This window comes from Equus asinus, chromosome 6 (genome assembly GCF_041296235.1).
Source record: "Equus asinus isolate D_3611 breed Donkey chromosome 6, EquAss-T2T_v2, whole genome shotgun sequence".
Classification (NCBI taxonomy): Eukaryota; Metazoa; Chordata; class Mammalia; order Perissodactyla; family Equidae; genus Equus; species Equus asinus.
This window is the reverse complement of record NC_091795.1, coordinates 69773617-69787717: the sequence shown is the minus strand read 5'-3', so window position 1 is coordinate 69787717 and position 14101 is coordinate 69773617. Positions and strand designations below refer to the sequence as shown.

The 14101-nt window shown below is 36.3% G+C and overlaps 1 protein-coding gene across 5 annotated transcripts in view; it reads right to left on the bottom strand.

The window, feature by feature from the left end:
• Nucleotides 1-14101, bottom strand: part of MAP4K3 (mitogen-activated protein kinase kinase kinase kinase 3) — a 192572-nt gene that overhangs the window by 122137 nt on the left and 56334 nt on the right. For all 5 annotated transcript variants that reach the window (XR_011504080.1, XR_001396757.3, XM_070512205.1 and 2 more), the window contains one exon: nt 5486-5543. Coding sequence is in view for 2 of the 5 variants with exons in the window: in XM_014832871.3 (XP_014688357.1) it covers nt 5486-5543 (58 nt within the window). In the remaining 3 variants the exon portion in view is untranslated. The remainder of the gene's footprint in view (nt 1-5485; nt 5544-14101) is intronic.

Here is a 14101-nt window from a genome sequence, read left to right as displayed (position 1 = left end):
AAACCACATGATCATCTCAATAGATGCAGAGAAAGCATTCGACAAGATCCAACATCCATTTATGATAAAAACCCTCAATAAAATAGGTATAGAAGGAAAGTACCTCAACATAATAAAGGCCATATATGACAAACCCACAGCCAACATCATACTCAACAGACAAAAACTGAAACCCATCCCTCTCAGAACAGGAACAAGATAAGGGTGCCCACTTTCACCACTCTTATTCAACATAGTACTGGAGGTTTTGGCCAGAGCTATTCGGCAGGAAAAAGACATAAAAGGAATCCAAATAGGCAACGAAGAAGTAAAACTCTCGTTGTTTGCAGACGACATGATCTTATATATAGAAAACCCCAAAGAATCCACAGAAAAACTATCAGAAACAATCAACAACTACAGCAAAGTTGCAGGGTATAAAATCAACATACATAAATCAGTAGCATTTCTATATGCTAACAATGAACTAACAGAAAAAGATCTCAAGAACTCAATCCCATTCACGATCACAACAAAAAGAATAAAATACCTTGGGATAAATTTAACCAAGGAAGTGAAAGATCTATACAACGAAAACTACAAGACCTTCTTGAAAGAAATCGATGACGACATAAAGAGATGGAAAGACATTCCACGCACATGGATTGGAAGAATAAACATAGTTAAAATGTCCATACTACCTAAAGCAATCTACAGATTCAACGTTATCCTAATCAGAATTCCAATGTCATTCTTTACAGAAATGGAACAAAGAATCCTAAATTCATATGGGGCAACAAAAGACCCCAAATTGCCAAAGCAATCCTGAGAAAGAAGAACAAAGCTGGAGGCATCACAATCCCTGACTTCAAAACATACTACAAAGCTACAGTAATCAAAACAGCATGGTACTGGTACAAAAACAGGTGCACAGGTCAATGGAACAGAATTGAAAGCCCAGAAATAAAACCACACATCTATGGACAGCTAATCTTTGACAAAGGAGCTGAGGGCCTACAATGGAGGAAAGAAAGTCTCTTCAACAAATGGTGCTGGGAAAACTGGACAGCCACATGTAAAAGAATGAAAATCGACCATTCTTTTTCACCATTTACTAAAATAAACTCAAAATGGATCAAAGACCTAAAGATTAGGCCTGAAACGGTAAGTCTTCTAGAAGAGAATATCGGCAGTACACTCTTTGACATCAGCTTCAAAAGAATCTTTTCGGACACCATAACCCCTCACACGAGGGAAACAATAGAAAGAATAAACAAATGGGACTTCATCAGACTAAAGAGCTTCTTCAAGGCAAGGGAAAACAGGATTGAAACAAAAAAACAGCCCACTAATTGGGAAAAAATATTCACAAGTTATTTATCTGACAAAGGGTTAATCTCCATAATATAGAAAGAACTCACACAATTCAACAATAAAAAATCAAACAACCCAATTACAAAATGGGCAGGGGACATGAACAGACATTTCTCCAAAGAAGATATACAGATGGCCAATAGACACATGAAAAGATGCTCATCATCACTAATCATCAGGGACATGCAAATCAAAACTACACTAAGATATCACCTTACACCTGTTAGAATGGCAAAAATTTCCAAAACCAAGAGTGACAAATGTTGGAGAGGCTGTGGAGAAAAGGGAACCCTCAAACACTGTTGGTGGGAATGCAAAATGGTGCAGCCACTATGGAAAACAGTATGGAGATTCCTCAAAAAGTTAAGAATAGAAATACCTTATGACCCAGCCATCCCACTACTGGGTATCTACCCTAAGAACCTGAAATCAACAATTCCAAAAGTTCCATGCACCCCTATGTTCATCGCAGCGTTATTCACAATAGCCAAGTCATGGAACCAACCTAAGTGCCCAGCAACTGATGACTGGATAAAGAAGATGTGGTATATATATATATATATATATACAATGGAATACTACTCAGCCATAAAAAAGGACAAAGTCATCCCATTCACAACAACATGGACAGACCTTGAGAGTATTACCTTGAGTGAAATAAGCCAGACAGAGAAAGACGAACTCTGGATGACTCCACTCATAGGTGGTAGTTAACATATGGACAAAGAGAACTGATCAGTGGTTGCCAGGGGAAAGGGGGGGTGGGGGGAGGGCACTAGGGGTGAAGTGGTGTACCTACAACATGACTAATAATGATGTACAACTGTAATTTCACAAGGATGTTAACTTTCATAACCTTAATAAAAAAAAAGTACCATAAAAAAAAAAGAAATTCGAGACACATCAACTAATTGCAATGTGTGGACTTTATTTATTATTAAGAAGCTACTATTAATATTGTTAAGAGATGATAGTGGGATTGTGCTTATTTTTTTTATAACTTTATTAAAGCATATTTCAAAATCATGGAATTCATCCATATCAAATGGACAATTCAATGATTTTTTTAGTAAATTTACCAAGTTGTATAACCATCACTATAAATCAGTTTTAGAATATTTCCATTATCCCAATAAGATCCCCCATGTCCATTAACTGTTAATCCACCCCTGCCCCCCCCAACACAGCTGCCACTAATCCACTTTCTGACTCTACAGATTTGTCTTTTCTGAAGATCTCACATAAATGGAATCATACAATATGTAGTCTCTAGTGTCTGGCTCCTTTCACTCAGCATGGTTTTTAGGTTCATTTATGTCAAAGCATGTATCAGTAGTTTATTTCTTTTTTATTGCTAAATAGTATTCATTGTATGGGCATATTTTATCTATTCATTTACAAGTTGATGGACAATTAGGGTGTTTCCAACATCAAGCTATTATGAATAATGCTGATATGAACATTTTTCTGTGAAAACTGTTGCATTGGTAGATACAGAAGAGTGGAATTGCTGGGTCATTACAGCAAATTTATGTCTAACTTTTTAAGAAACTGTCAAATTGTTTTCCAAAGTGGATGCACTATTTTACATTCCCACCAGCAGTGTCTGCGGGTTCCTGCTTGTGGTTACATTTTGTGTTCTTATTCTTTAACCATACATGATGAAATATTAAGGGCTGAAATGATATGATATTTTGGATCTGATTCAAAATTATCAATAGGAAGAAGGAGGGTAGTGGGTATAGATGAAACAAGGTTGGTCATATCTTGATAACTGTACAGAAGGTAGTAGTAATAACAGCTACTTACTACTTACTCTGTGCCAGGCACTACTTTAAGTGATTTCGATACATTAGCTCATTTAATCCCTACAACAATCTTAAGAGGAAACTACTATTATTATCCTCATTTTAGAGATGAGAAAAGAGATCCAGAAAGCTTAAGCAGTGTAGTCAAGCCAGGACTAGAATCAAAGTAGCTTCAGAGAATGTGCTCTTAACCACTGAAACCATACACTTCAAGCTCACCAACAAGTAAACATTTCTCACAGGATATAAGCAAATTAAAACAAAGAAATTAAATACAAAAATTCAGGTTTCTTCTATGAAAATCTAAGTAGGGAAGCCAATCTTAGCTAAATTTAAGTGTACAGCACATATATGGTAATAGCCCCTGTTATCTCTGGGTAAAATATAAATGATTTTTCTTTTCTCTTTTTATTTAATTGTGTTCTCTACTTTTACTACAATGATCAATATATGTATGGCAGGGTTCAAGATTAACAGTATAACAATGTGAACACTTCATTAATCAGAAAACAAATGACTTAATGAACAATAAGGTTTTTCAAGTTCCTTTTTTTTTGAGGAAGATTATCCCTGAGCTAACATTTGTGCCCATCTTCCTCTATTTTACATGTGGGATGCCTGCAACAGCATGGCTTGACAGGCAGTGTGTAGGTCTGCACCCAGGATGGGAACCGGCAAACCCTGGGCCACCAAAGTGGAGCGTGCGAACTTAACCACTACACCACCGGGTAGGCTCCATCAAGTTCCTAATTTTTTAAAGGAAATTTTAAGATGTACTGAAAGAGTACTACGTACCAGGCCTGAAGTTCAGTGCTATGGACACAAATTTGATTAAAAGAAAGGCAATTCTAGAATGACAATATAGCTCTGTAAGTGCTATAACACAGCTATTCTTGCAGAGGAGTCACCTGATCAGACCAGGAATCAAGGAAGGCTTCCTGAAAGAGATGGCACTAAACTAATTTGAGGGAATAATGTACGTACAAACTACTTCTAATTAGAGATTATTTCATCAAGTAACACAGCCACTTCTAAATGGTTAAAAATGAAAGCCCTGCTTCAAACGCCAAATGTTAAATTTTCCTTTATCTCAGATTTCACCAATTTCAAATATCCCACTTAAGTTTCTTGTAAACTAAAGATAAGAGACTCAGAGAAAAGAAAAAAATTTTAGACTATGCAAAATCTGTAAATATGTATAACTGAGAAAGTTTTTTTAATTCATTATATCTCAGTGTGATTTGATCACAGTCAACATATCTTTCAAATTTCACCTCAATGGCACTTCTAAAAAGTCTACCGATAATCCAAATCAGGGGTGGGCAAACAACAGCAGCAGGTGGCCTGGTTTGCTAAGAGTAGTTTTTTAGCTAATAATGCTCTTCCATTTTAAGAAGGAGGAAGGCGAGAGAGAGGGAGAACTGTATACAAAATCCACATGTGGTTTACAAGGCCTAAAATATTTCACTACCTGACCTTTTACAGAAAAAGTTGCCCACCCTTAAAAAAAAAATTGCTGAGCGAACTTCTGCTCATACCGAAGCTAAAACTTGTTTCACCAATAAATTCACAGAATCAGTTTGCAGTGGAAGAAGCCATCAGCAAGGCACTATCCTTGCTCTAGAACTCAGTCTAGACACTAGAACAATTACTTGCCTATGGTGGGAGGGAGAAATAGAGGGAAGGGCTTTTAAAGAGAAGATTTAAAAAAAAAAAGAGAGAATGTAGCTAGCTCAGAAAGATGAGGGGTTTGCAGGGGGTGGAGGGAATTCAGGCATAGAATACAACTGAAGCAGACCAAAAATATGGAGTAGTCCTAGGGGCTTTCCAATAAGCTGCTCAAGTTGGAAAGTAACCATTATGATATTAACGACCCATGAAATGTGAGAGTTAGGTGTATTGAGAAAACTGAGACTCAGAGAACTGAAGTTACTCGCCTGAGTTTACAGAGCAAGAGAGTGGGACACAAGGAACTGGACTATAACCACCCAAATCTCAGTTTAGTTCTTTCCACTGTATCAAACTGCCCTCTCTCCACAGGACAATATTAACCTGGAAATATACCACTCTCAATTTGTGACAAATTAGCTTGAGTTCAGAGGGAACAAATTCTCTTCAGGAGGTGCCCCCTCTTTCCCAATTACTAGTCATTTTTCAGGGAAGTATTGAGCAGGGTGTCTACAGGTCTTAAAGAGGTAGAGGAAAGAGTAGACACCAGTTCTTTCTCAGAAGATGCTGGGAACAACAAGACCAAACATCATACAAGCCTTAAAACTATCCAGTGGCTTACAGCAATAAGGAACATCAAATTTCAATTAATTTACCTGGTTCCAATTTTATTACTTTAATTGCTGCCAATTCACCAGTGTTAACATTCCGCGCCTAAAAAAGAAGAAAAGATAATTGTGAAAAAAGTTTTCATAAAAAAACTTTGTCATTTTAGCTTACTGTTTATTTCCAATTATACGAAAATATTTTTAAAGCAAGAACTACTAAAGTGATTTGCATTTATAAAACAAACAGTATATGCTTCATAATGAATTTCAACATTACTGTATAAATTTAATAATGGTGATAATTATAATAGTTAATACACACACAGACCTAAGTATGTGGCAGGCACTATTCAAGTGTTTTTATATTAATTCATTTAATCCTCACAACAATCTTAGGTGGTAGGTACTAATATTGTTCCCCATGTTGCAGATGAGGAAACTGAAGCTCAGAGAAGTTAAAGAACTTGCCAAGGCCATTAGCCAGTAAGCAACAGTGCTGGGATTCTAACCCAAGCCGTCTGAATCCAAAGTCTGAGCTTTTAAGCATTATACTCTATTGCCATTTATTCAAAACCTGGTTAAAATTTTCAATTGATTAGCCTTAAACTTTTAAATTTAAAAACCTCAGAATATGAAAAGCTAATACAATTACATAACTATAAAAACAGCCCTCCTGCATCTGTTTAAATACACCTGATGGTACAATCAAGTAATTGCAGTTCAATAAAAACCAAATACATTTTTACAAGCTACATATTAAAAATAAAAATCACTTAAAAAAATCAATCCATAGGGCTGGCTCAGTGGTGCAGTGGTTAAGTGCGCACATTCTGCTTCGGTGGCCCAGGGTTCGCCAGTTTGGATCCCGGGTGTGGACATGGCACCGTTTGTCAAGCCATGCTGTGGTAAGCAGCCCACATATAAAACAGAGGAAGATGGGTACGGATGTTAGCTCAGGGCCAGCCTTCCTCAGTAAAAAAAGGAGGATTGGGAGCAGATGTTAGATCAGGGCTAATCTTCCTCAAAAAAAAAAAAAAAAACCAATCCATAATATTAGATTGCTGGTATTACAACTGTAATTATGTATAAATAAGCAGAAACTGTCAATCTGTACAAAAATGGTAATAATTCTTTGTCAATTTAAAGTGTTTTATACTTCAATCAGAACTTTCAAAATATTTTAAACTGTTATAACTGTTTATAATATTTAAACTATTAACTAAAACTTAATAATTTTTGTATCAACCAATGAAGACCAATTGATGCAATTTCCTGATCAGAAAAAGATTCATTTGTGTCACCAGAATTATTCTTAGTTGCAACATGCTCTTATTAAAATAGACTGCTGAAGACAAGTGAATCACTCACAAGGGATAATAAGAGCATTCACAGGGGAATTCTTCTAAGAATACTGAGGCATTAAAAATATCAGCCAAGGATCTAGGAAGGTAGATATGGCACACAGTCATTGCTGAAACATAATATTTAACTCAAAGAAGAACAAAAGTATCAAATGATCTCCCCATACAAATTAAAAAAAAATTAAAAAGAAATTTGCAAGGAAAACTCATTTCTCCTGAAAAAACCCCCATAACTAATGAATACGTATGATGCCAACTTATTACAGGCGGTATAAAACAGATTTGAACAGTTATTTCAAACTAAACTTAATTTCCATTAAATGAGACAGATATTTCAAATAGGGATAGATATTTATTCCTTTCCCTAGGATGAGAAGATACACATATATGATGAAATAGAAATAAAATCAAGACATCATTCTGGGCACATTTTGTAAAGGGAGGCAGAGTGTACCTGTAAAATACCAAGGTATGTCACATCAATGTTAGTCACAAATTCTCTCAAACACTGTCACAACTACTTGCCTTTCCTAACACTTTGATCTTTTCTATTAGGCTCCTCCTTGATACTTACTCTGTTCTTTAACCTGCATCTTTTTTTAACACTTCTCCATATAAAATAAGACAAGATGCTAGTCCAATTCTCAATTAAAAATCCTGCCATGGTTTTGTTTTCTGTTTATTGAAAAGCAATTCAGAGTAAGCATGATTTCACTATGGAAGAGCAGAGAAAACATGAACTCATAGAAAGCTGGGATGATTATTTTTATAGCAGAAATTTTGTTCCCAACTGACCACAAGAGGGCTCACTCTCTATAGACAACACAAGTTACACCGAGTCCAAAATGGCTGCTGTACACAATGTACTCTTCTAAAAATAGATTTACTAATAGTTAACACCAGCACATATTTAACAAAAGACTTGTGACACTTACTAAGTAGTTTACTTAAGTCAATATTTACTATAGGCTTGACTTATGAATACAATTTTTCAAAATTAAAATCAATCCAGAATTTTCTAAAGGTTAACAAGAGTTTTTAAATTATGACTCTTTAGAGTCATTAAGAAAACAAGACAGCTAAAATGATTACTGTTCTTTTGCCTTGTGAAATATTTTCCAATATGTAACATTTGACAGGATTAGGACAATTCATAAAAAGAAAGGAAGATTAAAAAAATCCTCAGGAAACGAATTTCTGAGGTTTTCCACATCAAAATCCATGTTTATTAATGAATAGGTCTTTAAAGTATTATGGTTCATCAAGAATCTTGGTCTTCTGGCTAAAATAAATCACATTTTCCTGTCTCTAAATTTACAATGGTCAAAGGTACATACTGAGGTAAATTTTAAAATGAATATCTCTATTATTGTGTAACTGCTACTGTTTTTCTCAATCACCTAGAGGAATTTATTAGAAAAAAATGAGAGTATGGTAAGTATTTTAAAATATTGCCATATATAAAGTTAAAAATTTCTAATTCAGCATCAGTAAACATACAATCTCCAGACTTGCTCAGAGCAGAAAACTGAGGCTAAATATTCTAAGCACCCAGACCTCGTCTTCTGCCACATCACTGATTTACCACTGTTCTTCACACGCCCTGAAAGTGATGTTCAGTTCACGGAGTTCTTGAGTTTAAAACTCTTCAGGAGCATACATCATTGCTTTAAAGACAAAAATTCAAGTTCCTTATCAGAGAACTTAAATTTTTTACTAAATAGAATACTTTTTATAACAGCTTTATTGGGATAAAATTCACATACCATAAAGTTCACCCCTGTAATGTGTAAATGGTAGTGATATTTAGTATATTCACAGTGATGTAACCATTACTACTATCTAATTCTGGAGCATTTTCATCACTCCAAAAAGAAACCCCAGACCCATTAGCAGTCACTCCCTATTCCTCCCAGTCCCTGTCAACTACTGGTCTACTTTTTGTCTCTATGGATTTGACTCTTCTGTATCTTTCATATAAATAGGATCATACAATATACAGTCCTTTGTAACTGGCTTCTTTCACCAAGCATAACATTTTCAGGCTCATTCATGTTGTGGCATGTATTGGTACCTTATTCCTTTTATTGCTGAATAATACTCCATTATATGGAAATATCACATTTTGTTTATCCATTTATCAGTTGAAGGATATACGGGTTGTTTCCACTTTTTGGCTATTACGATTAATGTTTCTATAAATAATAGTGTACAGATTTTTGTGTGGACCTATGTTTTCAATTCGCTCGGATACAGAACTAAGAGTGGATATGGTGAATCATATGGTAACTCTACTTTTAACTTTTTTTGTTGTTTTTGTTGAGGAAGAGTCACCCTGAGCTAATACCTGTGCCAATCTTCCTCTATTTTGTATGTGGGTCACCGCCACAGCATGGCTGATGAGTGGTATAGGTCTGTGCCCAGGATCCGAACCTGTAAACCCAGGCCACTAAAGTGGAGCGCACTGAACGTTACCACTATGTCACGGGGCCAGCCCCTATGTTTAACTTTTTGAAGAACTGTCAAACTGTTTCCCAAAATGGCTGCACCATTTTGCGTTATCACCAGCAACATGTGAGGGTTCCAATTTCTCCACAGCCTTGCTAATATTTGTTATTGCCTGTCTTTTTTATTTTAGCTATCCTAGTGGGTGTGAAGTGGTATCTCATTGTGGTTTCACTTGCAATTCACTAAGAACTAAGGACGTTGAGTATATTTGCACATGCTTATTGGCCATTTGAATATTTTCTTTGGAGAAACGGCTGTTCAATTCTTTGCCCATTTTTAATTGTGTCGTCTTTTTATTGTCAGTTTGTAAGAGTTTATAGATCCTGATTTAAGTCTCTTACCAACTACATGATTTGCAAACATTTAATCCCATTCTGTGAGTTGTCTTCATTTTCTCTTTGAAGCACAAGTTTTGTGGGGTTTTTTTGAGGAAGATTAGCCTTGAGCTAACATCTGCTGCCAATCATCCTCTTTTTTCTGAGGAAGACTGGCCCTGAGCTAACATCTGTGCCCATCTTCCTCTACTTTATATGTGGGATGCCTGCCACAGCATGGCTTGCCAAGCGGTGCCATGTCCATACCCGGGATCTGAACTGGCAAACCCCAGGCTGTCCAAGCCGAACATGCAAACTTAACCAGTGTGCCACTGGGCAGGCCCCAAAGCACAGGTTTTTAATACTGATGGAATCCAACTTATCTATTTTTCGTTGTTTGTGCTTTTGATATTGTAGCTAAAAAACCATTGCCTAACCCAAAGTCAAAGACTTTTTTCCTACGTTTTCTTCTAAGAGTTTTATAGTTTTAGCTCTTCCATTTAGGTCTATGATCAATTTTTAGTGAATTTTTGTATGGGGTCAGGTGGGACTTCAATCTCATTCTTTGCAGGTGGATATCCAGTTGTCAAATACAGCATCTTAACCATAAAACCCTTTACTATCTGGTCCTTGTTTGTCCTTCCAGTTACTCCCTAATTTGCACTTTATGTTCTAGCCAAATTAAACAACTTGCCATTCCCCAGTGCTATCTGCACTTTTGCCCTTTGGCACATACTGTCTGGACAAATGCTTGCTCCAACTCCCTCCTCTGGTCTAATTCCTTGACATTCTTTAAAACTCAGCTTAGATTATCACTTCCCACAAGCCTTTTTCTTGACTCCTATTCTGATTTAGGCATCCCCCTCACACACTCCCATAGACCCTGGGTGACCTTTCTCAAATGAGAGTGGGTCTGGTAAGGAAAATCTTGCAGATCTAGAACTGATCCCAGTTTAGGGGGCTCTTGGAAACTATTATGTTTCAAAGCTATCCCAGAATTCAGCTTGGTTCTGTCAGCCTTTTAGAGGCCATTCATATTAAAATTGGTTTGGCAAAGGATTTTTCTGAGATGATTTCGGATTGCTGAGTTACCACCAACAATCAGAAAAGTATTCCTTGAGTATGAGTGGTAGTAAATAACATGATCAAGAAGCAATCCTTAAGAGACAAAAAAAAAAGTGCTAGGTACTATATATAAAGTGAATTGGAGACAGTCATTATCAATAAAAAATCTGACCATCTATTACCAAGCACCATGGGGTATTCCAAGCTTACTATTTAGAAGGGGGCATCCAATGTGAATATGAAGAAAGATTCTTAAATTCAAAGTTTAGTCCTGGGTCTACCAATAACAAGTCTCTACCAGTAACCTGGCTCTCCCACTAACAGTGTCTCGTCCCCAATTCTCTCCCTCCAATTTAAAAAAGCAATGAAGTAAAAGACGATTTCTAAGGTTCCTTCTAATTCTAAAGTCAATGTTTAAATCAAATAATTTAAGTCTAAATTAACAGATTCCAAATATGACCCAGCTGGCTGGTTATGTAAGAATCATATGAGGAATTTAAAAACAAAACCAAACAACAAGAAAACACCACCACTGATTGTGAATCAATAGATTTAGGACAGAACCCAGGAATCTGTATTTAAAGCTACTGAGGGACTTCTGATGCTCAGTCAGGTTTCAGAACCTGGTCTAAGGTACTGTGACATTTGAGCAAAATATAAATACCAAATTCTAAGTCTGAAAGGGGTGTTACAGAGATGGCTTTATGAAGGAGATACCATTTAAGCAGAGGTTTGAGAGATGGGCTGGATTACAACAAACGCAGAAGAGGGATGGGAAAGAGGGCACAGAAAGAAAAGCATGAGCAAAGGCACAGAGACAGAAAACACAGGCTATTTTAAATGTACCAGGCAGGCCAAACCTCAGGGTGCCTCCCATATAATACCCTCTTTCGGCGGGAAATGGCTAACCCACAGCCCCTGCTGAAAGAATCATTTTGTTAGCTTTTCCACAGTTCCTTGGACTAGGTATGAGCCTACCACAAGAACAACCAATTTATAGGAAGACTGACAGTGAGGGTGACATACATCCTGGTTTGCCTAGGACACTACCAGTTTATACCTATTGTCCTACCAGAATTAAGAGTGCCCAATTTCACTCCCAAATTTACAATTAAATTTAATCTAATTTGAATGATAAATTATAAGGTCACTCCACCAATAAACCTTGAGCTGACTTGAAAAAAGGAAATAGGCCAATCAGATTCTTTAAAATAGGGGTCAGAAAACATGCCTGTTTTCATAAATCAAGTTTATTAGCCATGTTTGTTTAAATATTGTCTATGGCTGCTTTCACAATACATTTGGTAGTGCTAAAGAGTTGAGCTGGAGACCATATGGCACACAAATCCTGAAGTATTTACCGTCTGGCCCTTTACGAGAAAAAGTGGCTGACCCCGCCTCTAGTACAGCACTGTCCAAAAGAACTTTCTGCATTGATGGAAATGTTCTATATCTGCACTGTCCAATACAGTAGCCCCACGCCACATTAAGCTATTGGTCAATTGAAATGTGGCTAGTACAAGTGAAGAATTTAATTTTATTTCATTATTTGTGTATTCAATAAAATACTTAAATTTGGAGAGGGTTAAAAAAATTTTTAATTGAGGTATAACTGACATAGCATTGTATTTGTTTTAAGTGTACAACATAATGATTTGATATATGGATATATTGCAAAATGATTACCATAAGTTAAGATCCATCACCACACATAGTTAATTTTTTTCCTTGTGATCAGAACTTTTAAGATCTATTCTCTTAGCATCTTTCAAATATATGGTACAGTACTAACTGTAGTCACCATGCTGTACATTACATCCCCAAGACTTATTTAGACTATAAATGGAAAAAACCGACTTTTAAAAATAAAGTTCCAGTAGTTTTAACACATGTGCAGACTGTGTAACCACCACCTCCATCCGGAAACAGAAAAATTTCATCACTGCAAAAACTCCCCCTGGAAGTTCTTTTCTCCCCTCACCCCAACCCCTGGCAACTACTGATTTGTTCTTTACCATTGTAGTTTTGTCTTTTCAAGAATTTCATATAAATTAACTCATTCATTATATAACTTGTTGAGACTGTCTTCTTTTACCAAGTTGCTGTATGTATCATTAGTTTGCTTCTTTTTACAGTTGAGTAGTATTCCACTGTACGGACATACCACAGTTTATCCACTACCAGTGAAAGGATGAATCAACTGTTTTCAGTTTCTGGTGAGTATTAATCAAGCTGCTGTAAACATTTGCATACACATTACTAAAATACCCAGGAGCGGGGATGGGTCATGTGGTAGGTGTACGTTTAACTTTATAAGAAATCATCACAACTCCTTCTAGAATGGCTGTATACTGGTCACTTCCACCAGGAACATATGAGAGTTCCAGTTCCACATCCTTGCAGTAGTTGGTGCCATACTTTTTAATTCAGTCATTCTAACAGGTTTATAATGGTATCTCACAGTGGTTTTAGTTTGCATTTCCCTAATGGTTAATGATACTGAACATCTATTCATGTGCTTATTAGCCATGCTTTGCTGACATGTCTTCTAGACTTTTGTCTATGTTTTAATTGGGATAATTTTCTTATTGAGTTTTGAGAGTTCTTTATATATTCTAGACAGAAGTTTTTTGTCAGGCCGATGATTTGCACATGTTTTCTTCCAGTCCATGGCTTGTCTTTTCATTCTCTTAATAGTGTTTTTTGCAGAGTGTTATGGACTGAACTGCATGCCCCCCAAATTTGCATATTTAAGTCCTAACCCCCTCCCACCCCACACCTTAGAATGTGACTGTATTTGGAGACAGGGCTTTTAAAGAGGTAATTAAGGTTAAACGAAGCCATATGGGTAGGCCCTAATCAAATACGACTAGCATACTTATAGAAAGAGGAAGAGACACCAGAGATGCACACACAGAGAAAAGGCGATGTGAGAACACAGCAAGAAGGTGACAACTTACAATCCAAGGAAAGAGGGCTCAGGAGAAACCAACCCTACCAGCACCTTCATCTTGGACTTCCCATCTCCAGAACTGCAAAATACCAAAATTTTTATTGTTTAAGCCACCTACTCTGTGGTATTTTGATTTTGTTACAGCAGCCCTAGCAAACTAAGATATAGAGCAACAAGTTTTTGCTTTTGATAAAGTCCAATTTATCAACTGTTTCCTTTTATGAACTGTGTTTTTGGTGTCATGTCTAAGACCTTTTTGCTTATTAACCCCATGTCATAAAACTTTTTTCCTATGTTATCTTCCAAAAGAACAAGTTTTACATTTAGATTTATGAACATTTTGAGTTAATTTTTGTTTAAGGTGTGACGTTTAAGTCAAGGTCCTTTTTTTTTTTTTTTGCATGTATATGTTGAACTGGTCTAATATTATTTGTTGAAAAGACTATCTTTCCTTCTTTGAATT